The sequence below is a fragment of the Aulonocara sp. 'chitande type north' Nkhata Bay genome, linkage group LG12 (assembly GCF_057382095.1).
Source record: "Aulonocara sp. 'chitande type north' Nkhata Bay isolate Kocher_YH1m ecotype deep benthic linkage group LG12, A_spYH_male_GT1.1, whole genome shotgun sequence".
Classification (NCBI taxonomy): Eukaryota; Metazoa; Chordata; class Actinopteri; order Cichliformes; family Cichlidae; genus Aulonocara; species Aulonocara sp. 'chitande type north' Nkhata Bay.
Window position 1 is genome coordinate 35,818,427 of NC_141355.1, and position 14,840 is coordinate 35,833,266.

Below are 14,840 nucleotides of genomic sequence, written 5' to 3' on the forward strand. Positions count from 1 at the left end.
TAAGCTTCATTTTTGTACAGTGGGAGGAACTGGAGCGAAGTCATCCATCTTTTTCTTTAAAACAATCACAGCCGTTGACACAGAAGAATTGCATGCTAAACAGTAAACTACTGTCTTAAGTGGATAAGGTCAGCTAGGGCCCCAGTCACATAGGCCTAGAGACTGGTCAGCTACGCCCTGGCAACCTGCAGTTGCTAGGGAAAAATGTGTATTCCCTGACTGTTTGCGAGTGGAGGTTACTGGATGTCGTTAGGTGAAATTTGTTGCAATTAGCATGGTAAACTGCACCAGCGTCTGACTCACTGAGGTCTCACTCCTCCATCCTCCTGTGGATGGAAAGGGGCTTAAATTACTTTATAACCTTAGCTAATAAAGTAACCATTATCAAATTTGCATAACACAGCAAATGGACTGGTTCTTATATAGCACTTTTCTAAGAGCTATATAAGAACGAGTGCTGAAAGCACTTTGCTCTAAGACTGCAGGCTTACTTGCTTCCAGGTCCCTCTACTGTGGAATCAGCACCCAGTTTGGATTCGGGAGAGAGTCACACTCTCTACTTTTAAGATTAGAATTAAAACTTTTCATTTTGATAAAACATATAGTTAGGGCTGAATCAGGTGGCCCCTTAATGCTCACTTGGTTATGCCGCAATACGTCTAGGCTGCTGAGTGTTTCTGTTTCACTCACTCATTAGTTATTATTAATCTCTGATACTCTTCCACAGCATGTCTTTGTCCTGTTTTCCTTCCTAACCAGTCGCAGCAGATGGCCCCGCCCCTCCCTGAGTCTGGTTCTGCTGGAGATTTCTTCCTGTTAAAAGGGAATTTTTCCTTCCCACTGTCATCAAAGCGCTTGCTCATAGGGGGTCATATGATTGTTGGGGTTTTCTCTGTTTACTTTGTATTGCTGTAGAGTCTTCACTTTATATTATAAAGACCCTTGAGGCGACTGTTGTTATGATTTGGTGCTATATAAATAAAATTGAACTGAATTGAACTGAAATGAAATGAAAGTGATAGCTGGCTGACTACGAGTAGCTTTCTGCTTTACTAACATTATCACTCTATCATACTAAATTATTAATTTTAGCAAGAAAAAAAAAGATGTATACCAAACATAGCATATATGTATGCAGCTTGCATGCTCCCCCGCAGTCCAAAAGTCTGCTTTTTATGAGCCTCTCCGTGTTAGTCGTGTGATGGACTGCTCCCTGCACCTCACTCCGGGAGCTGGGAGAGATTCCAGCCAGAAGCAGTTAAGAAAACTAATGATTAGATGGTCTGAGATTCCAAAGTTATCAGTTTGGGAGACAAGTATTAAGTGTGTGTCACATTCAGTTAAGTTGGCAGAGCACAAGCACCAGAGATTATTTCTTTTTAAACAGACAAGAGCTACAACTTTTAATGTAAAGCAAATATTATTCTCAAAACAGGTTAATAAGTGCAGTTTTTCCACATTTTCCACATTTCTTCAGTCTGTTGTTTATATGAACAGTGCAAGTTCAAGTGTCTCTTAAAAAAAAAAAAAGGTCCAAATACTCCACATGTAGAATAAAAAGTAAACTAAAAATTTGCTTATGTATTATTTCTTTATATAATGGTAGTGCAATTTATTTCTAAAAAAGTAAATTACTGGTCATTTCTGTGCAGTTTTCAAACTTTGCAAAGTCATCCGGTGAGAAGATAGATGGCTCGCTGTGCAACGTTTGAATTTCTTACTCTTTATACCAAATCTGTTGTAAAACCATAAAATTGCAGCATATTGCATCCAGTAAAGGCTTTCCTACTGCACTAGTAGTGCAGTTCAAAGAATGTCATAATATGCAGTGCATATACTATATATAGACAGATAGAATCATTTGTGCTGAAGATACAGTCTAGTGGACTTTTGGATGGTGGCAGGAAGTTCAACCCGAAAATGAAAACCTTGAATAAACTGGTTGCACTCCAGTTGCACTCCAATGCTTCGTTCACAGTTGTTAAGGAACTAATAACTAACCTCAGCTAGCTTAGATTTTTCCAACATTACTACAATATGGAGCATTTAAAGGATTTTGCATATCAAATCAATCCCAAACCACATAAACAGAAAATCTCTTTTTAATAATCAGACAATTACACCTCTATTTACAATAATGTTCAGCAGGTTTTCAAAGTTCGGGTCACAAGCTGAGAAGCAAACAGTTCAACCAGAGTAACAACATTAAAAGCCCTTCATTCAGATTTTTTTCTGCTACCACTAGTGATTTGTTGTTCGAGGGGAAGCTGGAAGTTGCATCACACCCACTCCCACAGATGAGCAGCACTGCGAGGCTTTCAAGGAAAATATCAGGACTTCAAAAGATCTGCATGTTATTAACATATCTGTTTTTTGCACATGGAACTCGTCAACGTAATCATACGACTTCTAATGACAAAAATGTCACTTTTGGCAGATGAATGTGATCTTTTCCTGACAGCAGGAAAAGGAGAAGGTCATTCCTGTTTCCTGAACTCGTTGCCATCATCAAAAAACAGAGTGAGCCATATGTGTTATGCAACAGTATTTAGAAGACAAGAAGCACAGTCAGTAAATTTCTCTCAGTAGCATCATGAGACAGACGCACTGATCCAGACTGAACCAGAATCATGCAGGTAAAGTCTGACGATGAAGCATCCTTTGCAATAAATAAACCGGAGCATCCGACATGTCAACATTTTACATTTCAAAGCAGATTCTGTAGACAGAACGCCACGAAATAGCACGACACAGAAAAATGTGCTAAAAATCTAAACAGAACATCTCAGGGAAGTCTCCAGAAAGTCCTGCAGCTGAACCCTGAACCCTGACATCAGTCTGACCTCTGGCGCCTCAGCCCCCGTGGTGAAAAGGCATGTTTGTGTTTCTATTGGGAAAACTAAACACTGGTTAAAGTCACAATGAAATAAAAAGAGTAGTAATGATAATGATTTTAACAGTGTCACGTTTCTCTCGTTGAAACATTTTATAGTTCTCATTTATTTCCATGCACACTGTGAGAACATAATTAACAGTAAAACGACCAAATGGACATAAAAATATTTAAGACATCAAAGACAATAAAACCGCATGTATACTCAGAGTATATGTGAACTAAAGTATTATTAAGAGCATGTTTCTTCAGAAAAATGTTATTTGTCAATTACACACAGCACATTTACTCAAAAACAGCAGGCAAGCTGAAGTTTAGACTATAAATATACGATGGATACAACCATAGGGACTCAGTTTTTTTGGGTCTGCATGTTAAGACTAACTCTTGAGCCTGGAGTGATTCTATTTGGGAGTCGGGGTAGAGCGGTAAACACAGACACCTGCTAATTAGTGTTAATTAACAGACAAATAAAATGCTAGAATCTCACCACAACTGAAGCACAAACTTCTTGGACAGTCTGCAAACTATATCATTTGTCAGATTATTCCATTACAAACATTCTTAAAGGCACCAACTCTGCATACACAGCTTAGGGTGAGTTCAATGAATCAAGCAGCTGTACAAATTAACGTTACAGGAGCTAATTCTAATCAGAATTTGTAAGATCATAAAGTTATTAAAGTTTGCAAATTGATTCTGAAATTGAGGCGCTGCAGTATTGTCTTACTGGCAGTTCTGGGTTCAAATTTCCTGGTCAGCTAGAGGCCTACCTGTGTAGTCTGCATGCTCCCTCACAGTCCAAAGGTGGGCTTTATGTGTTAACTAGTGATTTTAAACTTGCCACAGACATGCCTCTCTGTGTTAGACTGCTCCCTGCACCTCACTCTATGGAGGCTGAGAAGCACTTAAGAAAACTGATCACCAAGTAATTGCATGCATATGCAGCAACTGTATTATTACTGGGAGGTGGCTGAGGTTTTTAACAGACAAGAGATACAACCTATAAAGCTACTGTCAAGCAAGTATCTTATTAGGCCTACTGTTATCTTTGATTACACATGACAACAGTCCTAAAGTTTAAAAAAGAATCGAGACAAATGGAAAATGCAGTTACTTAAAACCACCTGTGACCAGTAAGTAATCACAGCAGGCTAAATAATCCAGTGCTTTATGTGAACATTGATAATCGTGACTCGGTGTGCTCTAACTATTAAGGTCTTTATCTTCGAGCTGAAAGTGAGAAATAAACTCCTTGCTCCCCTGTGCACAGAGGTGGAGAGCAGCTATGTAGCATCTCTGGATCAAGTGAAATTTCGTGCCCGGAGCCATGTTTAACAACCTTTTTTGCAACCATATTACAAAATTAGCAACTGGCAAACATTAGCATTAACAGCTTGGATCATTCCAGTATCTCAGACAGTTTTCCAATTCAGCATCATCATTTCTCCTTTACTTTAAGAACCGTCTCCAGCAGTGAAAGCTACTTTTACATTTTATTTTTTTGGTGCTATTTTGATTTCTTTTCTTTGCATGAGCACAGTTTCTATCTGACAGCTGTTGATGTTCGTGACAAGAATCTTTCAGAAGCTTTCAAATGCTTTAGCTTCTATTTGTGGTCCGATTCGCTCAAGAAAGGATCTTGTGGTACAAATTACATGAAACAAATGTGTCCAGGAAACCATTTTGCATTCTGTCGATGGTGTTATTCTCGTTACTGTTTCAAATTTACAATGAGCCATTACAGGAATGTGACTTCATGTTTTAGCTTTGTGGGGTTACTGCTCGAGTATAACTGCAAATATTTCAAAGTAAAAGGCTTGTTAAGAAATGGACAGACTTTTATTGTAACTATTTCAAATTAAAGTATCCCCAGGTGTTATATGTATGTTATGATTTATTCTCTATCATATTTAAGGTTTTGGTTCATATACTGTTGGTGGGGTGGATACTGGGTTTGACAACCATTCACATTTACACAAATGTGTGCATTATAAAAAGAGGAAAAGCTCAATATGATTTCACACTTCTGCCCAATAAGAGAGTTATTACTTCCTATTAGCTTAAGGCAACGTTGTATTTCAGTTGAAACAGTTGTTACCTGAAAACCACCACTTATGCTGGAGAAAAAGAGAAATAAAAGCTTGCCTTTCTTTGTGCTTGCTTTAAATAAAAGGCCTGTTTCGTTCGGCATCTGAGGTTATTAACAGCACCGGACACTATTCAAATAAACACAGTAAAAGCACTTGCTAATACAAACTGTGGCTAGCTTGTTTGAACACTCGTGTAGTTTCTCATTCACAAAGAATGCAGTACATGGCACACCCTCATTTTGGCTCATTTAAAGCTCTGTTTATTAATGTGAGCTCTTCTAAATGAGCCAATAAATTAATTAAAACAAAAAAAAAAAAAAAAAACACTACGAACTATAGCCAAGTACAGCCAGTGCAGTTTGGATTTTCATTCAGTTTTGCAAGCAATTTTCATGAAAACATACATTTCTTTTAAATGCATATGATAAAAAACTTGAAAAAGTTTGATTCTACCTTTGAGAACAAACCAGCTAAATCCCAGAAAGACAGTAAGTAAACATGTGTGGCTTCTGGTCTAATACTCTTATGCATGAAATACTTGTAATGTTTTTTTTGTTTGTTTTTTGCCATCTAGGGGTGGCATATGAAGCAAAATGACTTTACAACAACACTTCCACATTCAGCTGTTCTCCAAAGATCACCCACCCACTCACCTGCTCTGAAATGACTGACAAGTAAAGGAACAGGTTCCCAGAATTCTGTGCAAATGTTCATCAAGACCATCGATGAGTTTTTGTTTATTCTTTAAAAATTTTTGAAGACTGCAGTCACCTTCCACTTTGCATATCCATCCTACTTGTGCAAGTCACTGTGACACCCAACCCATCCTTCTACTTCTGTTGTTTAATGGTCACTGGCAAATAGCAAACACGTGGGAAAATGGGTAAATTACCGGCACCTTCCTATCATTATTAAACCTATCCCATTCCCTCTTCTTTGTCCAACTACAATAAAGTCAAATTGTCAAGATGCTTTCAGAAATTTCATTGTGACTTTAAAAACAAGTCCTGCGAGTTTTTAAACGCAGCATACAAAGAAATGCTTTGCCTTCTACTCAACACTAAATTATTTTTTATTTAAATGGCTCCAATCCGGAGGTGCAGCATGTCAGACCTCTGTGGCAAATAAATAATCTTAAAAGGCTTCTACTGATCCACAAGATCATCTGGTATCCCGCAGGTCTACAATAAATTAATAAAACCCCCGAAGTTAGCCATTGTTTAAATATTGATACTCTACGTGTATTTACATGAAACCAAAGAACAAAAAACAGAAAAAATAGAAACACACTCATTGGCTCTCAGAAACAGGCTTTGACCCCTGACACGGCGAGGTCGGGCTCGTAAAGCTGGGTGATATCCCTCTTGCTGGAAGAGGGCAGAAACACGAGAAATAAAGTTAGCTGAAACCAGATGTTAGGATCCTGACAGACAGCTGATTCATTATCGACACCGACTGCACTACAAGTCATGAGCTGATTACCTTACAATGTGCCTTTTGATTTAAAAGACCTGTACTCTGTCAGCTGAGATCAAAGGCAGACAGCACAGAGGCTTACAAAAAGAACCGCTGATAAACCTGAGGATGAAACACAAGAATAAATCATATCATCTATTGTTTCTTTAACAAGGATTCTTGTCTGCTGGCAGAAAAACTTTCCAGGCCATGTTTAAAAAGTAATGCTAACTTTTTCATGTGAAATCCGATGCGTTTTCAGATTTTGAGCTTCTCACTAACACCCGAGAGAAAAATCCTCTTGATAAAACACACACAAGCTCCTAAATCTTCTTAATCTCTGGGAAATAAGTTCATCTGTTGTGCATTTTGAACCCACACACGAGCCGATGAAGTGACGATTTTAAGGTGAATGATTTTTCCTACACTCGTTGGCATCTGGAGTTCCCCAAAGGAAACAGATCAGAAGTCTGCTTCAAGTGTTTTAACATTTTTTGCAACACATACTTCCACCCTGAAAGAACCAAGACAAATTACAGATTTACAGTCAGGCTTGAAAAGATTAATAAATTATTTTTTGCATCTCAGTGGATTGGGCAGCCCAGCTCACATGTGCTATACTTTTTTGCATTTGGGAGTCATTGTTTATCAAATCCTCTGAACTTTCTTCATCAGTATCAAACTTATTATCTCTGTGTCATCAGCCTGCAGCCATGAAAGAGCAGAATCACACAGAGAGAATTTGAGAAAGTCCCAGCAGGAATGACACAGCCTCCTTTTTCCACAAAAATCATCCTCTTAAAACGGCCAGAAAGCTTCTGCACAAGCGCCTCCCTGTGCTCACCGCAGGACCAAAAAGACCTGTGTCATGCTACACAGTAGAGAGCAAAGCACACACAGGGGGCCGATGCCTCCAAAGCGACCGGAGCGAATCCATCCTAGTCAAAGCTCATCAGAGCTCACACTTGGCATCGGGGATCTGGTCTCAGGCTGACGGGGGCTGGAGCCTTTTTGGCCTCCGTGCAGCCATGGCAGGAAGGAAACAGTGGGCTAAAGAGGCGGCCGAGACCTTTACGGAAGACGCTGTTGGAGAGGCTGTAGATGAGACAATTACAGAAGCTGTTGCTGATTGCCAGCCATGTTGTGAGGAAGGACGCCACCTCGTGGTGATATAGGCCGGCGCTCTCTAGGAGGAAGTAGAGGATGTACGGCATCCACAGCACATAGAAGACACTGGTGATGCGGAAGAGCACCATGGCATAGCGTTTGTCCGGGCAGCCTTCGCAACGCTCTCCCCGCTCACCTTTATCACCCTCGGTCTGCGGGCTGAAGCGGGCTTGGCGTTGGGAGATCTCCCTTGTATGCTGCCGGCAGATCCGGAATATACTCCCATAGGTGAAGCAGACAGTAAGTGCAGCTGGTGCGTAGAGCAGCGCCACAATGAAGGTGCTAAATGCCGGGTTGGTTTTCCAAGAGAGTGCGCACCACTTAAATATGTCCCCATGATAACCTGGTTTCCCCCAGCGGAAAAACGATGGCAGGAAAATCAAAGCAGAGTAAACCCAAATGAGCACAATGCACACCCTCAGGCGGCATGGGGTGACCAGCGTGGTGTACGACAGCGGTCGTGTGATGGCGATGTAGCGGTCCACGCTGATGCAAGCTAGCGAGGCCATGGAAACACTCTTCAGCACAGAAACCATGTAGCCGAATCCCTTGCAGGTGAGCTCCTCATTCAGGCCTCGAAGGTAGTGGAGGAGGGACATCGAGGGCACGAGGCAGCTGACGCCCACCAGCAGATCAGCGTACGCCATGGTTTGGATAAAGTGGCTGGTGGTGTGGTGATGCAGCAGCGGGGCACAATGGAAGACAAAGATCACCACCAGGTTGCCAGCGATGATGAGCACAGTGAGGAAGAGGATGACAACCACCTCCAGCACGCAGGTATCCATGCTGTGGGAGTAACCCATGGAGCCCAGCAGGCAGAACGAGGGAGAGCCGCTTTGGTTCGCATCAGAGGAAGAGTTCATGTTTGGACTGGAGAAGAGGGAGGGAGGAGAAGGGGGCAGTTTCAGCTCAACGCAGCCATCATCCTGTCATCCAAGTCTCTTTATTTTTTTAACCCTGAAGTTGCAGCTCCAAAAACAAAGCATGCCCCTGTTCTTCTATATCAGCATCTTTTCTCCCTCAGCGGGCAGCGAGCCTGTCCTTAAAGTAGCAGTAATCCATCGGTGCATGCAAAACGCAGCCAGCCACTGCTGCTGCTGCTGGGGGTGAAATATGTGCATGTGTGCAACCTCGAGAGGCAGAAAAAAAATGTCCCAATGTAGGACAAGAGATGCCCGTCTAGTGGTGCAGTGCAACCCGTCCTCCCCCCCACACAGCTGTTTATCATACCCCCCTCCCTTGACTACAAATCCCGAGGTAAGCACTGTTCTCCAGCGGGCAGGAACCAAACAATTCAAACATTGAAAAAATAAATAAAAAGAGCCATCCACTGGCACTCTTCAAATGCCGGCAAAAGGGTAAAAACAGGGAGAGGAAAACGATCCCAAAATTCCCAGCAGCTTCTGTGTGCCGGCACTGAATGCTTCCTCAGCAAAGAAAGTCAAGGCGGTCCAATCAAACGGCACATCTGAAGGTAGACGCCTCATCCGCGGGTCATTAAAACACAGATTTTCATGAGCAGACAGTGTCCTGGAATCCTGGAGGCAGGCAGGGCAAACATCCAAAGGTGATGGATAATGTCACTGGGAGCTCTTCTTGTCAGGCTCAGTGGCGGCTGGTCGACTTCCAGTGTGTGTGTGAAGATGGAGAGATGTGTAGTCATGAGTGTGAGAGACAGAGAGAGATGAAGGAGGTAGACGGTGAACTGCTTCTCCTTTCTGCTGTAGTGGCGATACAGTGATGATGCAGCGCTGCCACTGCTGCTGCTTTCCTCTCCTCCCCCTTCACTCACTCGCTCTCTCTCTCTCGCTCTAACACACACACACACACTTTCCTTCCCTTTCCACTCATTTCACTCTCTCTCTCTCACACACACACACACACACACACACTTCGCTTCCCCTCCTCCTCCTCCTCTGTCAGTTTAAATTTTTTACTTCTTTCTGCCTCCCAGTGTCCCCACTCTTACTGTACCACAATTACAGAACTGAGAAGGAAAAGTTTTTAAATAAGCTTCAGAGCAATTGAAATTTATTATATATACACAAGAAAATATCTAAAATCCATAAGAAACTCACAAATGTTAAGCAGAAATCATGATTATGGCCTGGTGCAAATTACATCGGTGTGAGGATCATTTGTTTTGTAAGGCATCTATTGGATTTTGTTGATGCTTGAAATTAAGGTTGTGAGACTTTGATTGCATGGCTGCTTGATAGACTTCACATCCGCTAATGCGAGTCACCGAGGGAGATCTTTTAACAGTGTTTGTGGCAGACGTGTCATAAGAGAAAACACAGTAACGGGAAACGGACGATTAACTTCCAGAGGGTAGCGGGTTTGTTAAAAGCTTATTTTGCTCTTAATTTGAAGTTTTGAAATAAACTCCAAATTAAGAGAACAAAACCCATCATAAGATGCCTGCCAAGTGGTGACCTGCTTCAACTAAGAGTTTGGCTTGTAGTGTTGCTTCTTTTTAATTTTATTGAAGGAAGTAATAGGCACATATTTAGGCTTTCAGTAAAGACCACCCAAAGGTTTTTGCTTTATAAATAAAAAGCAGCTTAGCAGCAGGTGAAGCTGCCAACATTTAAAATAATAACTCCAGACACAACAACTGGGTAACATCCACCTTTGTTATGCAGTCCAAGTTTTTGCTACAGACACTAAAGCTCATCATTTTAACACTGGCACTGCCGAATAAGTCAAGGTACTCACTGCTGCACTGTTTAAACAATTTAATGCTACAATATACACTCACTGACCACTTCATTAATCGCACCTGGCTAGTACTGGGTTGGACCCTCCTATTGCTGTAAGAACTGCTTTGTGACATATAATGAAGTTCTTTTGAAGCATAAATTATTCATTACAGTCTTCATTTTCTCTAAACATCTTTCTCTGCTCTCTTTCTTCCTTTGGGTCCCTTTCAGCATTACTCTAACCCCCCTGCAGTTCTCTGTAAGCTTCATTTTCATGGACCTCCATTTTGCTCCTAACAGGAAGCTCCTCCCCCTTCCACATCTGCTACCCAATAAACATCAAGCAGGATCCCCTCTGTACAGAGACCATACTCAACCCAACCACATGCACTCCGCACTCTCCCCAGCAGCTACACCGATCACATATGAACTACATATGTGCTCAGAGGCACTGCAAGCATAAATGTGTGTAAACAACACACAAGACAGTTTCTAATGGATGATTAAAATTTCTACAGATGCACATGCTAAATGTAGAACAAACACAGGAAAAGATGAAAGGAAAATAGGGATGCAAGAGAAAGGAATAAAGACCGGCATGGAAAAAGGTGAAGTACAATAGACCTGATTTTTTGGACCCAAAACACAGAAATTACAATAGCATTTCAGAAAATCTGAATCCAGCTCTAAATCAGAATTCATTTTAGTCATAAAACTCTTTACATTTTATTTTACACTTAAATTATTGTTTATATTTAATCAAAAGGTATATTTTTAAAAAGTCCTATAAAATTACTAATTTGGCAAAATTTAAGTGAACTTACTCTGATGATGTCTGCTGTGTGAGCGGAATATCAAGAACACAAACTGATATGGTATAAAGCACCAAAAGAGAATACAAAGACAAGTGAAACAATATCCAAATATTCTGGCGCAGCTCTACTATCTGCTTAAGCATTCAGAAAACAAACTAATCAACTAGTTAACCCACAAAGTTAAAAACAGTCAGTATGTATGAAAGATAATCTGAATTAATTGTTTGGCAGCCTTTTGTAAATTATCATTACTCTTAGAGTTCACATATAAGCAATATTTGCAACGCAGAAGAGTGTGCGTGTGTGTGCGCGTGCGTTTTCTTACTATCTTGGTGGGGACCAAAATCTGAAATTTACTATACTGGTGGGGACCAAACTCCAGGTCTCCACGAGGTTGAAGACATTTTTCCCACTTAAAATGTGTTTTTAATGTCCGGGTTACCCTAAACCTAACCATAACCCAATTGTAAGTGATAGGCATTCCTTTTATGATGGCTAGGGTTAGGGTAAGCGGCTAGGGAAAGCATTATGTCAATGGGACGCCCCCACGAGGATAGCAAACCAGACGAAATACCACACCTGACATTAGAGAAGAATAGAATTAGAGTAGAATATAAGTGCACATTTGGAAAGATATTTCTTCATCTCATCTGTAATGTTTTCTTTCCTAAAGTTGTTTCTGTTAATGAGACATAAATGTGCCTTCATCCTGGAAATGACTGTTTCATTCTCACCTGAGCACTACTGAGGTTTTACTGTTTGAGCCACACACTGTGCATTATGGAATCTGGAAAGTCCAATCCTGGTTTCATGTTAAACTCCTAGGCTGCCCTCACCTTTTAGTTCTTTGTTGCTCACACCAAGTCACAAAAACGGAAATAAAATTTTGGACACAATGTAACTGCTCTGCATATTTGAAATGTTTTACCCACAAAATCTTTTCCACTTTTTTAAGATTCTCCTTGCTGCTTGTAACTGTCACACCAACACTTGCTCAGTTGTTTTTAGGCTACGGTACTATAAAATAAGAAGCCCATGTCCTATATGCGTCATTACCAAACCGTATAGTCTGCTGATTCACCACATCAAACCAAAGCATCTCTTGTGATATTTGGTGCAGGAAGAACTGGAGGGGTCACCGCAAGAATGTCGGCTCCTTCCAGCCTAATGGTGGGGAACAGAGACATCATTCAGACACTGTTTGTTTTCCTGGTACCATATGGTGAGCACTAGCCACCATGTTAGTGTCTATTTTTGCTTTCATTTCCAGGTCAAGGGTCAGAGGTGCCACATCTGCCAGACTTGTGAGGCTGAATATCGAGGTACCTGAATAAGCACCCGCGTTATCTCAGTTGTAAAGTTGTTGTAAAACATCAATGTGAACACAGACATCAGCGCCTCGTGGGTGTTGCCAAGTCAACACAACAGCAGTAAACATCAGGCAGGCCGACGGGGGAAAGCCACCTTGTGACTGATTGTTTGGAAAAAAAGAGCTTGTTATCCTGAGCCCGCTGGAGGCCAATTTGAACATCAGCACATTTTTCTTTAATTATGAATGCAAAGTTGCTGTTGGACAGCACCATCAAAGACTTAAAAAACTACAGTGGTAAATGAACATGATTCATAGTTGGAGAGTACACACTACACTTCTTTGTCAGGTTACCCAACCAATACAGAGGGAAAAAAAAAACTGGACTTCTTGCATAACAGCACAGACTTTGATTGCATTTATGATATATGAGAGAATAATGTGATCCGAAACGGCATCCAAGTTACTCACTTGGCATAAACAAGAGGAGAAAGAATTAGGCATAGGAGTTCAACAATTAACAGTAATATTACGTAATGTTTACAAGACTGATGAGACCTGCTATGATGGTTTGGAGACGATGAACATTGAACATCATTGAATAGCTCAGGTTTAGCAGTTTGAAGACAATATTAGAGTGCAAGGCTGGGATGTTTTGGACATGTGCAGAGGCGTATATATTGGGCAAAGGATGTTGACTATGGCAATGCCAGCCAGGAGGAAAAGAGGAATATGGCACTGGAGGTTCATGGATCTAGTGAAGGATTACATCCATTACGGCTGCCTTAGTCAGGAGCCTTGCGGAGTAATCTGGGTCCTAAACTCTGTCTGTTTCAGGTCCCAAAGTCAAACAAACACTGCGGCATCACTGACAGTTAAAAACTGTAAATTCTTTCATTTTTAATAAGATGAGCAGCATTGCTGCTTTACCAGGTGTAATAATTAAGTTTAACATCCAGGCATCCATGAAAATAGAATTTATTAAATTCAATGGAGTTAGAAGTTAGCAGGAAGTTAGCTCGCTAGTTTCCACCTAAACATGATATAGCATGTTCTGACTGAGAGCTTCCCATGATGCATTGAGTATTTCTGCTTCAGTCACCTTTCTCACTCACTGTGTTAATAGACCTCTCTGCTGAATCAGATTTGTTATTAATCTCTGGCTCTCTTCCACAGCATGTCTTTTGTCTTGTCTTCCTTCTCTCACCCCAACTGGTCGCAGCAGATGGCCCCGCCCATCCCTGAGCCTGGTTCTGCCGGAGGTTTCTTCCTGTTAAAAGGGAGTTTTTCCTTCCCACTGTTGCCAAAGTGCTTGCTCATAGGGGTCATATGATTGTTGGTGTTTTCTATGTATGTAATGTTATAGGGTCTACATTACAATATAAAGTGCCTTGAGGCGACTGTTGTTGTGATTTCGGTGAAGTTTATTTATTTTGGTGTTGTATAAATAAAACTGAGTTGAATTGAAAATTGTTTCATGGAAACACAACTGAATTGAAAATAAAATATACAAAAACATTGTGTAACAAATTTGTCCTAAAAGTGTCTTAGAACTAAACAACCAAAAACAAACCCACTCAAATAATTAAGAATTCTGTCAACATCTTTGTTCAAAACTTTGAGTATATTTTTATTTATTAGGCTGATAATAAGCTGAAGTCATGTTTTTATACTCAATTTTGAGCCAGCACACTGGACCTCTCCTAGGAAGTCAGAAATTTAATTTCAACCACTAAAACAAATTTTTATGTTTAGGAATGCAAGCAAATAACTGTAATTTGGGATCTTAATTGAAAAAACAGTAATGTGCTTTACTTTTTCCCTCTGCTTTTTTGTAAGATAGTAAATTTGAAAATTACTGGATGATAAGAGTAATTATATTTTAGCATTAAAAACATACATATTCTAGAAACATAAGAAATTGTTTTAGTAATTACCAATACTGTTAATTTAGGGTAGCTTGACACCCTACATTGGGAGGTGTTCTATTTGGTGGGGGATTTGTTAAGCACTGTAAATAAAAACTGATTAGAAACTACAAAAAAAAACATAAATATGCACCAGGCTTCATAGATGTTCTTCTTTCTGTATTGAACAGGCCTGTCAGTACAGTTGCTGTGTCCGTGGATGCTTCTCTGCATGTATCAAACAGAGCCTGGTGCCTTGTTTTTCTGCAGACTTTTGATGGCATTACTCATCTTCTGTTGTTAGATTTATCCTTTGTGCATTGTCATATCCTGGGGCTGGAGATATATCTTCTTATATTGGCAGTGGTGGTATTATTTGATAGTCACAATACCAGTTTTGACCTTGTTTTTAAAACCTAACGACCCTGCAGTGTGGCGGTAAACATCACTCCTGAGTAACCCCCTGCTGCAGCTGACCTTTTAGTCTGCACTTGAGCTG

At 40.6% G+C, this 14,840-nt stretch overlaps 1 protein-coding gene and 1 long non-coding RNA gene across 2 annotated transcripts in view; both read right to left on the minus strand.

The window, feature by feature from the left end:
* LOC147317980 (uncharacterized) overlaps nucleotides 1-14,840 on the minus strand; it is a 69,388-nt gene that overhangs the window by 40,048 nt on the left and 14,500 nt on the right. The window lies entirely within an intron of this gene.
* LOC147317981 (putative G protein-coupled receptor 21) lies at nucleotides 1,415-9,323 on the minus strand. Its single transcript, XM_086315407.1, has one exon. It carries the CDS (start codon nucleotides 8,469-8,471, stop codon nucleotides 7,401-7,403), a length of 1,071 nt encoding a protein of 356 aa, XP_086171533.1. The 5' UTR covers nucleotides 8,472-9,323; the 3' UTR covers nucleotides 1,415-7,400.

Bases quoted from the DNA above. Each gene is read 5' to 3' on its own strand.
- LOC147317981 (XM_086315407.1), bottom strand. From the start codon at position 8,471: ATGAACTCTTCCTCTGATGCGAACCAAAGCGGCTCTCCCTCGTTCTGC.